The sequence below is a fragment of the Megascapheus bottae genome, chromosome 2, assembly GCF_031878675.1.
Source record: "Megascapheus bottae isolate mThoBot1 chromosome 2, mThoBot2.hap1, whole genome shotgun sequence".
In the NCBI taxonomy this organism is placed as follows: Eukaryota; Metazoa; Chordata; class Mammalia; order Rodentia; family Geomyidae; genus Megascapheus; species Megascapheus bottae.
In genome coordinates this window covers 48,894,717-48,910,811 of record NC_143510.1, presented here as the reverse complement: position 1 = coordinate 48,910,811, position 16,095 = coordinate 48,894,717, and the positions used below count along the sequence as shown (strand labels likewise).

Sequence of the window (16,095 nt, the reverse complement as noted above, 5' to 3'; positions counted from 1 at the left end):
CTACTTCCGAGAGAACAGCTATAGTATAAGTGCTTATGTCACAGACATGAGGGAGGGGAGGACTCCAGCAGAACAGGCTGGGGAACCCAGAAGTCCTGACTCATACCACTAATTCAGTCCCTGGGTCTGTGCTTGCTTTAGCCCCAGTTTCTCCAAGGAAGGATGGGGGTGCCCAAGATGCCACACTATGGAGTGGTAATGCCCTCTGCTGGCCATGAGTTTGATGGTGAAGTAAAATTGTTTTCAAACCAAACCGAAAGGTTGGCTGGCTGGTGCCAGACACCACCTGGACTTGTGGCCATGTTTAAGAATCGGTGGGACGCTGACCTTGTGGCTCTAGGGATAATCTGTGCCACTGCCCTCACTTCTGGAATGTCACCCTTGTCAGGGAGGAAGCTGTCTCTTGTGTGGCTGGACTCTGCTTCTGCCCTGCTGTAGGTGAAGGCCAGCCAAGGACAGGGGAGGCAGCTGCTGGCCTTCTCAGACAGCGACCTTCACATGCCACAGTGGGCAGGAGGCTCCCAGGTCCCGCCTTCCCACGCTCTCCCCCTCATCCCCTCCTGAGCCCCAGTCTTTGCTCCAGCATCTGTTTTTCTCATCCAATCTGCTGCAGCCCTTTCCAGCCTAGGGTGGGGAGCTTTCTGCAGGCTGTCTGTAACTTCATGTACCAGCCCACTCCCCCTCCACGCCTCCTTGCAAATCCCCCATGGTCTGGACTCCTGAGACATCTGTCCTCCATCTGCACATGATTCTCAAGCAGGTTTCTTCTCTCTTTTGGAGTGATCTTGAAGGTTTCTTTTCCTTTGGCTCCAGTTGTCCTGGCAACCAGCATTCAGGATGGGAGAAGGGTTGGGGGGGGGGGGAGCAATGGCCTAGGTAAGGACTTTGGGTGGGGGGAAGGGGCGCTGGCAAATAGCAAGGCCCTTCTTTTCTGGAAAAGCCTTTGCCCAGGCACCCACTAGTTAATAACCCCTGTGGGGGACATGGGAGAGCTGACTCTTGCCTCCCATGGACCAGCTTAACTTCTGGGAGAGCATCAGGAAGTTGAGTCACTTGAGCCCAGAGCTGTACAAGTTCAGACCCTTCAAGTCTCACTCTATCTCAGTTTCTAGCATAGAGCTAGAGGATCCAGAACTGACAAGGTCAAAGAGCTTGCTGGGGCTCCTCTCTGGGCATTGACCAGGCAGGCAGAAGAGAGCCTAGGGCTCAGCTGGTTTTCTGGTTTGTTAAGGAATGACGGGCTGGGCCCCCCTGTTGGATGACAACACTTCTTGTGGGAGGCGTGGACAGCTGGTGGGCAGCTGGTGGGCAGCTGGCTGGGTTGGGAGTGATTGTTTTTCTGAATGGCTCCTGTTGCCCAACAATTACCATGGACTATGTTGGTGCTGGCACTCTGCTGAGTGTCTACCCACAGGATGGATCCAGCACAGCCCCCGTAATCCCAGAGACTGGGAGTGGAAGGTGGGTGGACACAGCAGTTTGTGTTGGACATGGCTATCTCTTGGTCCCTTCTGCCAGAGGCTAGGGGTCATCTTGCCTGCTGGATGGGGGTTCAGGGAGTGTGTCTCTAGCTATAACAAGCTGACAAGTTGAACTGGTGTAAGGAAAGGAGGCAAACTCAAGTTTTCATCACATCATTTCTGAAGCAATGATCTCTCCCCTTAATTTCAGTGTAGCTACTCGAGGTAAAGACAGAAAATGACAACTCTGAGGGCCCCTACAGGCCCAGAGCTCTTCCCTTTGGCAAACAAGCTGCTCAAATTGCTTAATCTCTGTTTTCCCTCTCCAAGACCAGCATTGTGTACCACCCTTCCGAGTTTCCAAACACAAGAATACCAGGCTGAGACTGTGCCATTAATGCGAGACTGGAGTTGGCTCCCATCTGACCATTCCCCTCTCTACCGTCCAGGATAGCACCCCCCACAGAGGTGCCACCCAAAGACAAACATGACCTCATCATTCTCCTGTGCCAACCCCTCTGCTATTTTCTGAATATTGATGTCCCCCCAAATTCTATGTTTTAATTCAATACTTAATCATATTAAGAGATGGAGTCTTTAGGGGGTGCTTAGGTCAGCAAGGGTCTGTTCTCAGGAATGGAGTTAGTGCCTTCATAGAGGAGGCTGGAGGGGGCTGCTTCCCCCTCCTGCCTGGCAGGGCTTGTAAGGTACAATCTGTGACAAGCAGGCTTCTCACACACTGAATCTGCTGGTGCTTTGAACTTGGATTTCCCAGCCTCCAAGAACAGTGAACAATATAAATTTATGTTCATAAATTATTCAGTCTAATATGTCTACCCACACAGACTGTGGGGATGGAACCCAGGGCCTCTCTCACTTGGGCACTCACTGAGATATATCCCAAGCCCTAAGGTTTTGATAATAATAATAATAATAATAATAATAATAATAATAATAATTGTGTGTGTATGTTGGTACTGGGGCTTAGACTCTAGCCCTCTCACTTTTGCTTGCCTTTTCCATTCAAGGCTGGCATTCCACCAGCGGAGCCACATTTCCACTTCTGCTTTTTTTTTCCTGGTTAGAGATACGAGTCTCATAGACATTTCTGCACAGATTAGCTTTAAACCACAATCCTCAGCTTTTTATTTTTTAATTTTTTCCCAGTTCTGGGGCTTGAACTCAAAGCCTGAGCACTGTCTCAAGGCTAGAGCTCTACTGCTTGAGCCACAGCACCACTTCTGGCTTTTTTCTATGTATGTGGTACCAAGGCATTGAACCCGGGTCTTCATGCATGCTAGGCAAGCACTCACCACTAGACCCCTCGGCTTCTTGAGTAGTTAATATTACAAGCATGAATCACCAGCACCTAGTTCATTATTATTGTTGTTATTCTTTTATTTTTGTTGGTTGTGGGACTTGACCTCTGGGCCTGGCTGTTGTCTCTGAACTCTTCAGCTCAAGGCTACCGCCTTACCCCTTGAGCCACAAGGTAACTTCCGGTTTTATGGTGGCTAATTGGAGATGAGTTTCTTGGACTTTAGTTCCCAGGCTGGCTTTGAACTGTGATCCTCAGATCTAAGTCTCCTGAGTAGCTAGGATTAGAGGCGTGAGCCACCACCCCTGGCTGTTTTTATTATTTGGTGGCTCTGGAGTTTGAACTCAGGGCTTTGCTTTTGCAAGGCAGGTGCTCTACCATTTGAGCCACTTTGCCGCTCTCCCACTCCTTGCTTGTATCATTTATTTATTGACTTAGCCAGTCCTGGGCCTTGAACTCAGGGCCTAGGCACTATTCTTGAACTTCTTTTGCTCAAGGCTAGCACTCAACCACTTGAGCCACAGGTACTTTTAGCTTTTTCTGTTTATGTGGTACTGAGAAATTGAGCCTAGGGCTTCATGCATACTAGGTAAGCACTCTATCACTAAGCCACATTCCCAGCCCCTCTTTTATTGTTAATTAGCAGCAAGCATACTTCCTACAACAAGAACAAATAGAACCAGGTACCAGTGGCTCACATCTGTAATCCTAGCTACTCAGGAGGCTGAGATCTCAGGATTGAGGTTTGAAGCCAGCCTGGGCAGAAATGTCCCTGTGAGACTCTTACCTCCAATTAACCACTCAAAACCCAGAAGTGTTAGGCTGGGAGAGACTCACAGACTTTCCTGCCCAGGACAAATTTAAACCTCGATCCTCAGCTCTCAGCCTCTTGAGTAGCTAGGATTACAGGTATGAGCCATCAATGCTTGTTAACTGCTTCTGCTGTGATAATACCCTTGGATATACCCTCAACCAATTAAAAACAAAAACAAAACAAAAACAACAAAAAAACCCAAACAGCTCCTACTGCTTTATACACTAGAGTTACTCAACAAACAGATCCCAGCCTATCCAACTGTTCCTGGGCTGTTCTTGTCCTATTAAACCCCCATCTATAGCTTCTAAGAAGTCTCAAAAGAACCCAGTGCCTTCTGCCATAGTCGTAAAAAATTATTCTTTTTGACCACAAGTATGAATTAGAAGTGGTGAATGTTTTTATCAGTAGACTGAATAAAGCACAACAGCCTTTATGGAAGCTATTCATGTTTGACAGGAAGAAAGTTAATTAGGGTTGACAGTTTGGAGGTTTTAGCCTCTGAGTGACGGACACTGTTGCTTTGGGCCCATAAGAGGCAGTGCATGGTGGTGAGCGTATGTGATTGTTCAAGGGAAACAAAAGATAAGACTGCATAGTCCCATCCTCCTTTCCATTGTTTTTAGTTTTGTTTTTGGTGCCAGTGGAGGCCTGTGTGTGTGTGTGTGTGTGTGTGTGTGTGTGTGTGTGTGTGTGCGCGCGTGTGTGTTCTGGTCCTGAAGCTTGAACTCAGGGTACTATGCCTTAACTTTTTCACTCAAGGCTGGTGCTCTACCACTTGAGCCATACCTCCGTTTTTATTTTTTGGTGGTTAATTGGAGGTAAAAGTCTTATGGAGGGCCAGGAGCATAGCCTAGTGGTAGAGTACTCGCCTCGCCTACACAAAGTCCTGGGTTCCATTCCTGGGTACCACATACTTAGAAAAAACTGGAAGTGGCACTGTGGCTCAAGTGGCAGAGCACTAGCCTTGAGCAAAAACTGTTCAAGGACAGTCAGTGCCCAGGCCCTGAGTTCAAGCCCCATGACTGGCAAAACCAACGAAACAAAACAAAACAAAACAAAATTCTCATGGACTTCTGAGTAACTAGGATTGCAGATGTAAGCTACTGGTGCGTGGCTCCATCAAGTTCTTACTCTCCCATGGTTTCACTTGATTTCCCTTGGCTTTGCCTAATCACCTTCTTGCCTCAGAGCAGGTAGGTACTGTGTGAGGATTATAAAAGGAAGAAGGGGCCACATAGTGCCTTCTGAGGGCATTTAACCACTGACCTGTAAGACCTTCCACTAAGTCCTACCTGCTTAATTCTATCATATCCCAGCAACACCAAGGATTCAGGGGCATGCCTTCAACAAACTGACCTTGGGAGACCAAATCTAGCACCCTCCCTAATGGGATGTTTTCAACAAATCAATCCACGAGTCTGAGACTCATCCAGCACCAGTCCTTCCTGGGTCTCTAGAATGCTGGCCCATCTTGCACACCTGGACTTTCCAGCCCTCCCCACCAGTTGTAAATACCTTAAAATGAATCTCCCTATAATGTCTCTATACCGCATGCGTTGTTTCTCTGGCAAACCCTGATACTACCACAGTTTCTAGGTTTGGTCTAAACCTTTGCCCCTTTTCAAGTTCCCTAGTCAGTCATTTTAGTTTTGTTTTGGCTGTGTTTAGAAAGTGTATTTTCGGCCAGGAGTTTGACCTAGTGGTAGAGTGCTTGCCTAGCATGCATGAAGACCCGGGTTCAATTCCTTGGTACCACATACATAGAAAAAGCCGGAAATGGGGCTATGACATCAAGTGGTTGAGTTGTAGCCTTGAGAAAGCCCAAGAACAGCACTCAGGCCCTGAACTCACACCCCAGGACTGGCAAAAAAAAAAAAAAAAAAAAAGTGTATTTTCCTGAACTGTATCTGAGCATATATGGCCTGAGAGTCAGAAATTTAAGATGTAAGAAACAAAATCACAAGTGATACATCATTCAAATGAATTCAGGTCTCTGGTGCCATGGACTTTTACCAAGATGAGATACAGTAACTGTCAAGAACTGAGTTCAAGCCCCAGGTTCAGCACCAAAAATAAAATACAATAAAACATGTGAGGTCCTGCATTAAGGTCAAAATATCACCTGCCATATCCAGGATTGAGAGAGAAAAAGGTGTCTGGATTCTACAACACAAGAGATGAGCTGTAGTCCTGGGATGCCTGTGGATGCAGCCGGCAGTCTATGGACTCAGGCTAATGAGTGAATGCCTGGTGACACTCTGCCCTACCTGGCCCAGGCTCCAGCTAGGGGGGTAAAGAAACAGAACCATGATAGTAGAGTGCTAAGGAGCTGCAGGTTACAGGCAACATCCTGACCTGACCGAAATTGTTTTCCCCCTTGGCCTTGAGATCTTGGGCAATTTTGATTCTTCTAATCCACAGCGGGAATAATGCTCACCTCCAGTGGTTTTTGTTTTGTTTTGTTCTTTGGTGCCTTGAAGTCAGGGCCTGGGCACTGCCCTGAGCTTCTTTTGCTCAAGGACAGTGCTCTACCACTTCAGCCACAGTACCACTTCTGGCTTTTTCTATGTATATGGTACTTAGAAATCCTCACCCCAGGACCCCATGTGTGCTAGGCAAGAACTCTAAGACTAACCCACATCCCAGCACCGGGAAGAGGTATTTTTGTGAATACCAACACGATACATGATGCTGCCTTCACGTGAAGGGTCCTCACACAGAAGGGCTTTTTAGCTCTCTGAAACACCTCAACGGCACATGGCTACCCAGTCCTTTATCCTACTGCAGCCTCTAGATCGGAGCTCAAAGGTACAATCATCTGGCAGGGGCACTGGAGACAAGATAATCCTCAGGGTACCATTTTGTAACCTTGAGACTCTATCCTTCTGGCACTTGCTATTTTGGATCCTCTCAGCCTAAAGGCACAGAAGACATGGAGACAAATGGAGACACACACACACACACACACACACACACACTTGGATCCTCTCAGCCTAGACACAGGACACACACACACCATGCATGGAATCTACCCACAAAACCATTGAAGATCCCCATCTTAGTTACCCAAGCACTCCATAATTCAGGATTATACACCAATCGAGGATTAGAAACAAAGCAGAAGTCTTAGATTGTCTTGCAAACTTGTATGTGATTACCTAGGGTCCCGTTTCTGCAGGACCTGGGATTCAAACTCAGGGCCTACCCACTGTCCCTTAGCCATAGCGCCACAGCTTTTAATGAGTAGCTTATTGGAGATAAGAGTCTGGCTGGCTTTGAACCCCAGTTCACAGATCTCAGCCTCTCCAGTAGCTAGGATTATGGGTATAAGCCACTAATGCCCAGCTCAGACCTTTGTGACAAAAAAACAAAAACAGAAAGCTTAAGCCCAAAGGAGCTCCTCCTTGCGTGAAGCAAGGCAAAGCTCAGGAAGATCTGACACTGCTAGGCCCACTTCTCTTGTGAACGCAAGCTGCTGAAACAGGGGTGCACACGGCGCCCCTGGGCGGCGGAAGGTAGGAACTCTACATCAGAGCCCCTGTATCCCCTGACAAACACGGGCAGTCATTTTCCACAGGAAGACAAAAGGCACCAGTGAAGTTCTGTGAATAAAACTTTTAATAATGTACAGCAGAAATCGGACAGGCTCATTCTTATATTAAAACAAAAGATTTTCTATATTACAACATATTTACATTTGCATACTGAAGAGGTAAAGTGTCTAAGTGGCTATTTTACAGTCCTTTCTAATAAAATGTACAAAAACAAACAGAAGTACCGAGAATGCCACGCGGGACCTCGATGGCGACGTGGGAACGGGCTTGGACTCGGTCTGTGAATCCAGAATCCAGAGGGGTGCTCAGCCCTGGCTTCGGAGGGGCCTCCAGGAGCCAGAGCCACAGCTTTAGCTCCTCCCCAACTCTTGCCTAGCATTAAGAGCAGCAGGGGGACGCTGCGCCACCCGCATGGGGAGGACCGCGCGGCAGAGGAGTGGGCCAGTGGCTTTGGAGTCACCGGTGGACGGACGCACACTGGCGGGTCCCAGAGGCCAGCTGTGGCCAGGGCAGTGGAGTCTTAAGTTCATCATCATCACCTGTAACACCAAGGTTCTGCTGCAGGGCTGGCAGGTCAGTGGGAGGTCAGCAGGGGTGGGCAAAGAAGGTCCCCTAATGACACATTGGTATTCAAGGGAAATTAATCAGTGGCCAGTAAATTGGCCCAAAGGTTTAGAGGAAGATCTCCTTTGATGCAAGAAGAGAAGTGACACATAGGGAAAATAAATAGAAAGGCAGGAGCGCAGGATGACCAAGGGCAGGGGAGCACTCTGCCCCGACTCCCCAACTTTGGCAGGGATGCTGCACACATAACATGCCTCTCCCCTAGGCAGGAAGAGGGCTCAAGATGAATGCAGTGCTTTTGGGGGGCAGGGTGTCTCACCTGGGGTTCTAAACCCCAGGGCTTGATGCTCACCAGTGGTCTCTGCAGAGGGGTATGAGAATCCTCTCTCCTCAGTGATCTTATTTAATTCTTAATAATTCCAGGCTCAAAAAGCTCTCAGAACCAAGCACGAAAATATCTGGTCTCAAAGCAGGCACTCACTTGCCTGAGCTCCTCTTCAGTGCTCCAAGAGCAGCACCTAAGCCTGTCTAGTCGGTCATAGAGGTATTTCCAGGCGCAGTCAGCACGGGTACCCAGCCAGCACCTGACTCTCATTTGCTGAGCCAACATCTGGAGCGGCACAAGCACAAGAGGTGAGGATGCTCAGGGGGGAGAGGGGGAGACAAAACACAGAGACAGCAAGCTCCCAGGGCAAGGAGGAATCTCACTGCTGGGCAGGAACAGGCTCAGGTATGAGGACAAACATTTCCAGTGTGATTGAGCTATGTGCGTTTGACTGAAAAAGAATTTTTTTTTACCTTTTTAAGGGATTTTTTTCAAAAAAAAAAAAAACAAAACACAACAGATTGAGAGGTAATCATCACATAGAGATGGTTTTCCTTTTACAAAAACTTAACATTACTTTTTAAAAAAAGTTAAAATCCAGACCCTCCCAATAAAATAAAATAATAATAAAATAAATCAAACCACTCCAGTTAAAAGTTATGGCTTCAAAGTTATTATATACCTAAGATATGCTGACCAAATCACCACCCACAACCGTGCTTCTAGACTTCATTAAATACTATACTTAGGTTAAATAACATGTTCAGTTCAGGCTGCTCCCTTTCGTAGGGCCCCCGAAGTGGATGCAAATCTCTCATCTTCCCTCCACCCTGATTGGTTAATCCAGCTCAAAGGCCCATGCAGATGCTGCCCTCCCACCCCAGACGCCCTCCCACTCAGCACCACACCCTGCCTTTCCCCACTCCAGACCTACCACCACCAAAAATACACACTGCAGTTTGTAGAATCTGGGATGGGACAGACAGATGACATTCCGATCTGAGTCCCAAGAACTTGGGACTTCCTTGATGCTCCTGGGCTGGCTCACTTCCCACCACTGATGGTGACCCTAACACCCAAGATTTTGCCAAGATTCTTTCTGCCCATCCCTCTCCCTCTCATGTTTTGACCAAAAGCCTTTCCTGCCATGGACAGCTGGGCCAGCTTTGGTTCCAGTTGGAATTGGAGGAGGGGAGCCTGACATAGGATGGGCAGAGCAGCGTGCTGGGAGGAGAGGACCACCCTGGCAGTGGTGGGGCAGGAGTACCTCCAGGAAGGGCCCCAGGGACACTAGATGTTGCTCACTATGCACAGAGGCACCAGCACGCAGACGGCAGGACAACCACACTCCCGGCCTGCACATGCACAGAAAGCTCAAGCAGGTAAGTGCGCACCTACAGATACACACATACACACACGTGTTAAGGGCAGGCGAGGCACGGACCAGGCACAATGGGAACGCACCTCAGCACATGCACACGCGACTGGACAGACAGCTGGCGGGTGACTCCACTGGCAGTTCCTCCAGATGTCTGCATGAGGAGGGGAGCACACAGCTCAGAGCTGCCTGTGACAGGGACTGTACTTAGGTTTCCCTGGATACCTTGGGGTGCTGTTGGCTGGTCCCTGGAGTAAAACCTGCATGCTACTCAGCACTAACCACAGTGCAGCTCCTCCTGGCCCCTTGCAGGCCATTCTTTCCACACTCCTGGCTACATGCCAGATGCACTAGGTTTTGTGGATTTCCCACTGCAACCAGTTTGAGTTATGGCATTAAGTTCTCCACATGGTTCACTCTCAGAGTCTCCATGCCAACAGGAGGTAAATTAAAAAAGGTATCTGTGTCTCAAACCCAACAGGGGAGCGAGCGAGTCTCCCAGGCTCTGTCCCTCTTGTGGGCCAGGGCTCTGACCACAGCGGGCTGGGCAGAAACGAGAGGTAGGCCTCCATGGTATGCTCAACACGGCAGCTGCGTGTCATCCTTGTCGCCCAGGCTGCATGTAAGGGTCGAAGAGTTAGATCTTCACATCTTCCTGCACGCTGAGCTGTGAGAGGGTCTTCTTGATGCGCAGGGCAGTCAGGCGGGCTGCGCCATTGGCATACCAGCATTCCCGCATCATCTTCCCCATCACTCGCAACGCCTGTCAGGAGAGACGCAGGGCTGTCAACTTGACCTTGACCTAGAAAAGCTTTGCGGGCCTTTAGGCAGGCACTAGCTCATTTCCCTGCTGCCTCATCCGTGCCAAGACTATCAGACTCTTTGCTACCCCCCAACCATGAAAATTCTTTTCAAACCTTTCCCCCTTGCTCTTCTAGAGGCTGTGCAGGGGAAGCAAAAAGCTGCAGGGAAAGGTCAGCTCTCTCTGCCTCTCTCCCAAGTGAACCTAACCACAGGCAGTGAGGAAATATTTTGGAAAATTGTTCTAGTATACAACAAAACACTGAGGAAAATGGGAGCTGATGTTCTTGGTGCACAAACGCCCTCTCGTGGCTGAACTCTTCAAAGACAGAGCAGGCCTTTCCTGTTCCACTGTGACACACACACTCCAATTAGCGGGGAGAGGAAGGATGGATCCAAACACAATGAGGATTAGCAATGCTGTATGAGATACTTGAAATCTGCTAAAAGAAGAGATCATTTTAATTTTTTTGCCTTTTTTTTGTGCCAGTCCTGAGGATTGAACTCAGGGTCTGGGGGCTGTCCCTAAGATGTTTTGCTCAAGGATAGCATTCTACCATTTGAGCCACAGCTTCCCTCCCATTTTTTGGTGATTAACTGGATATGAGTCTCAGAGACTTTACTGCCCTGGCTAGCTGGCTTTGAATGTGATCCTCAGATCTCAACCTACTAGACAGCTAGGATTAAAAGCACCAATGTGTAGCACATTAAAAATTTTTTTGACAGGCTTAGGGCTAATCTCCCAATTCACAACCTTCCTGCCTCAGGCCTCCATAACCAGGCCTGGAGTAAGGAGAGTGTCTTCAGTATTCTCATAACACATGCATAACGGCTAACTTGACTATAATAATCCTTCACAATTTATACAATATCAAATTAGTATGTGCACATCTTAACTATAATTTCACTTGTTGATCAGACATCCAAATAACGCTACCTAAACACATAAATAAGTAGAAAGAAAAGCAGGGTGATACGTGAGAAGGTAGCTTCTGTGTAATCAGCTAAGCAAACCTTGTACCTTGTTCCCTTGAAAAGTTCTTTTTTTGGCTAGTCCTGGGGCTTGAACTCAGGGTCTGGGGACTGTCCTTGAGCTTCTTTTGCTCTAGGCTAGCACTCTACCACTTGAGCCACAGCACCACCTCTGGCTCTGTGTATGTGGTACGGAAGACTCAAACCCAGGGCTTTATGCATGCTAGGCAAGCAATCCACCACTAAGTCACATTCCCAGCCCAACTCTGAAAACTCTTAACACCCCAGAACTCAGGTTTCTTTGGAATCTGTCAACATCAATCGCTTCAGCCATTTCCACCAAATGCTGCCACTCCTCGTTTCACCTGCCACATGTCCTGAATTCAAATCCCCCTTTCTAAGGCCAACCCCTTCACATGCCACCTTCTCTGCAGTTTTTAGCAGGGCCACTGCTCAAAAGTGCCCCTATCTTCTGTGCCCCAGTCCACAAGCTCAGCCTGAGTGGCCACTGTTCTGCAAGAAGCCAAGTGTGGTTTTCTCTTGTACGAACATATCAGTCCACGTGATAATCTAAGGGCTCCCAGCTCACTGTTTCTGTATTCAGCTGACTACCTCCATTATCTATGGCCCAAAGGAATTCCATTTTCTCTAGGCTTTCACCTCCAAAGAGCACCTATAGTGAATGAGGACAGAGACTGCAGCCTGCAGCCCAGAGGGGTCAGTTGGCAGGAGCAGCAGAGAAAAGTACAAACGGCTCTCCTTATCTGAAATGGTGTGGTGGGTTTTGGATTCCTTCACATTTGGGAAGTATTTGTAGACGAGCAATAAAGTGTCTTAGAGATGTTTAAGGATAAACTTCATTAATGCAGTATTTTTAGTGAGCTTGTATTTGTTCTCCATCCACCACTTGAGGGCAAGGTGACCTGTCATATGAGATCAGGTAAGGAATTTTCCACTCGTGGCACCATGTTGGTGATCAAAAAACAGATTTTTGCCAGACATGGTAGCATATGCCTGTAATCCCAGTACTTGAGCTACAATAATGAGTTAGTTTAAGGCCCACCTGGGCTACGGAACAAGATTCTATCTAAAGACACAAATAAGGAAAAAATTCAGATTTTGAATTTTCAGATAAGGGATGCAAATCTTTTCCATAATGCAGAGACATAAGACAGATGGGAAAAGCCATAGCAGTCAAAGAAGCTTCCTACCTCGTAACTCTGCCACCAGTTGGGGATATTGGGGCGTAGCTTCTGATCACAAACGACCTTACGCATTTCCTCAATGGAAGGGTCAGAGGGCACTAAGTCATAATATGGAAGCTGATACTCTTCATGAACTCCTGAGAGAAAAGAAAATATCTATCAGCAGAAGGAAGGGAGCGATTACTCAGTAACAGTGAACAGCCCACATTCTGGTCTGCACTGCTGCTTCGCACTATGATGAACATGGGTCAGTGAAGGTCATTATTCCAGAGATGGTACCAAGAACTCACAGACCACCACTACCACCCACCCAAAAGAGCCGGGACATTATTTTCCTAATAAAAGCCACAGCATCTGTTGAAGATTAATGGGGCTATTTGAAAATTTTCCAACTGGCTACAGATGAGAATATTTAAATATTAATAAGACAAAGAAATTTAATGGGAATGAGTATTTTTAAATCTATCAGTTCATGATGATTTTTTGGTTAGTCCTGGGGCTTGAACTCTGGGCCTGGGCACTGTCCTTGGGCTTTCTCAAGGCCAGCACACTACCACATGAGCCACAACACCACTTCTAGCCTTTCTATGTGTGCAGAAATGGGGACTTAAACCCAGGGCTTGCTAGGCAAGCACTCTACCAGTAGGCCACATTCCAGGCCCTTCATGCTAATTCTTTTTTTTTTCTTTTCTTTTTTCATTGGTTGTGGGACTTGAACTCTGGGCCTGGGTGCTGTCCCTGAGCTCTTCAGCTCAAGGCTACTGCCCTACCCTTGAACCGCAGCACCATTTCTGGTTTTCTGGTAATTAATTGGAGACAAGAGTATCATGGACTTTTTAGTGCCTGGGCTGGTTTTGAACCACGATGCTCAGATCTCAGCCTTCTGAGTAGCTAGGATTACAGATGTGAGCCACCATACCTGGCCACTTCATGATAATTCTAAAAAGAAAAAAGAAAGCAAGAAACCTCAGTCATCTTTTGGGGGTGCTGGATATTAGCTCATTATTTGGAAAATGTACATACATGGAAAGAACCAAGCACTTTCCTTGACACTCCTAGTCAATCTCTGCACCTCACTAACCACGTAGATAATCTGGGACATTTCATTTCAAAGAAAAATCCAGGCTAGCCAGGCACTAGTGGTGCCTGTAATTCTAGCTAGTTAGGAGGCTGAGAATCACAGTTCAAGGCCAGCCTGGGCAACATCTCCAATTAACCATCAGAAAACTGGAAGTGGAGTGGAGGCGCAAAGTGGCAGAGTGCTAGCCTTGAGTAAGAGCTCAGGGATGGTGCCCAAGCTCCAAGTTCAAGACCCATGACCGACTTTAAAAAAAAAAAATCCATGGCCAGGAATTTGGCCTAGTGGTAGATTGCTTGCCTAGTATGTACGAAAACCAGAGTTCCATTCCTCAATACCACATACATAGAAAAAGTTGCAAGTGATGCTGTGGCTCAAGTGGTAGAGTTCTAGCCTTGAGAAAGCCCAAGGACAGTGTCCAGGCCCTGAGTTCAAGACCCAGGACTAGCAAAAAAAAAAAAAATCCAGGCTAGGCACTGGTGGCTCACACTTGCAATCTTAGCTATTAAGGAGGCTGGAATCTGGAGGATCTCAGTTCAAAGCCAGCTGCAGCAGAAAATTCTGCTAGATTCCATCTCCAATTAACCAGTAAAAGAGTTGCCTGAGCTAGCAAGCCAAGGTGCAAGGTCCTAAGTTTAACCCTAGAATAAGAAGAGAAGAAAAAAGAAAAAAGGAAGGAAGGAAGGAAGGAAAAAAAGGAAGATCCTGCTAATTCACAGAAGATTAATTAATAAAGCCAGACTGTTAGCATTTCTTTTAACCTGTAATGAATTTGGATTTGGACACTTGGCCAATGACCATCCTGTCTGTAATGACAAAAGGAGAGTCACATAGGGAGACCTGAGTTTGACCTTAGCAACTTGCTTGGGCTTGCTAGGCAAATTCTCTACCACGTGGGCCATACCTCCAGTGAGAAAGACTTTTAGAGACTGTAACTTGGTATAGGTCCTTAAGAGCTTAAATTCAGTCCTTAGCCTGCTGGAATTTGAATTCCAGTTTACAAATGACCTAATCTTTCTCTGGTTCATTTTTCTCATCTGCAGGTATTACCAAATCCAAGACTGGAATATAACCCAGTACCAATAAGCTATATATCCCTAGAACTCTTTCCAGTTGGGTAAGTAGGCTAAACAGGTAAAGCATATAAGGTGGGTGGGCCAGGCAGTTTGCCTATGTCTGTCTGTCTTTCTGTCTGTCTGTCTGTCTGTCTGTCTGTCTGTCTGTCTGCCTGTCTATCTATCTATCTATCTATCTATCTATCTATCTATCTATCTATCTATCTATCTATCTATCTATCTATCTTGCCCAAGTATGAACTTAGGGCCTCTTTTCACTCTTCTTTCTTTCTCATGGCTGATTCTCCACTACTTGAACCATACCTCCAACTAGCCTTTTGTTGGTTAATTGGAGACAGAATCTCATAGACTTTTCTGCGTGGGCTGGCTTTGAATAGTCATCCTCCAAATTTCTGTCTGAGAGTTACAGGTGCCTGGCTCCATTTTTTTTTTAATTTTAAAATTAAATAATCATACAAAGGAGTTTCTTTGGTTTTGGTGGATCATGGGACTTGAACTTTGGGCCTGGGTGCTCTCCCTGATCATTTCGGCTCAAGGCTACCACCCTACCCCTTGAACCATAGTGCCACTTCCGGTTTCCTGGTGGTTAATTGGAGATAAGAATCACACAGACTTTAGTGCCCAGGCTGGCTTTGAACCACAGTCCTCAGATCTCAGTTTCCTGAGTAGCTAGGATTACTGGCGTGAGCCACCATACCCAGCTAAACAAAGGAATTTCAACTCATCATCTTATGAGTACTTATGAAAACAATGCAACTTGACCCCTTCTCATCATTCTTTCCCCTCATCTCTCCCAACCCCAGTCATTCCCCCTCATTACCCAGTTCCATTTCATGTACGTACACTGAGACTGTATTAACTTGACTACTTCTATTATCCTGGAATCTTTCATCACAAATGAGGGCTTACAGTAGGGCTAAACATCCTTGAACTTCATCATGTTGTAGAATATTTGGAGGTAATCATAAAATACCAATACAAGCAGCTGGGTGCTGGTAGCTTATACCTGTAATTCTAGCTACTCAGGAGGCTGAGATTTGAGGATCAAGGGCCAAAGACAGCCTGGGCAGGAAAGTCTGTGAGACTCTTTATCTCCAATTAACCAATAAAAAGCCAGAAGTGGAGCTGTAGCTAACAGGGTAGCTTTGAGCAAAAAGCTACAAGATAGTACCCAGGACCTGAGTTCAAGCCCCAGTACTGGCTTGAACAAAGAACAATAAACAAAAATTTAAAAAGTATATTACCTACTCTGAAGGTAACTTTTGCTGGACTCTGATATGAATAATTGAAAATACTAAGGTTTTCGGGGATATATAGAGAGAGAACCCTACTACACTGCTGGTGGGAATATAAACTAGTACAACCACTGTGGAAGGCAGTCTGGAGGTTCCTCAAAAAACTTAAAACAGACCTTCCCTATGACCCAGCCATGCCACTCCTCAGCATTTACTCTGAGCATCATAACCCAGGATATGATAAAAACAACTGCACAGCCATGCTCATCGCTGAACTATTCACAATAGCCAAGTGATGGAAACAACCAAGAT

The 16,095-nt window shown here is 46.8% G+C and overlaps 1 protein-coding gene across 1 annotated transcript in view; it reads right to left on the bottom strand.

The window, feature by feature from the left end:
* Positions 1-8,535: 8,535 nt before the first annotated feature.
* Positions 8,536-16,095, bottom strand: part of Acvr1b (activin A receptor type 1B) — a 42,387-nt gene continuing 34,827 nt past the window's right edge. The window contains exons 8-9 of the mRNA XM_090326001.1: positions 12,401-12,531; positions 8,536-10,179 (exon numbers count right to left, since the gene is read on the bottom strand). Of these exons, the coding sequence (XP_090182127.1) occupies positions 10,054-10,179; positions 12,401-12,531 (257 nt within the window). The 3' untranslated portion in view covers positions 8,536-10,053. The remainder of the gene's footprint in view (positions 10,180-12,400; positions 12,532-16,095) is intronic.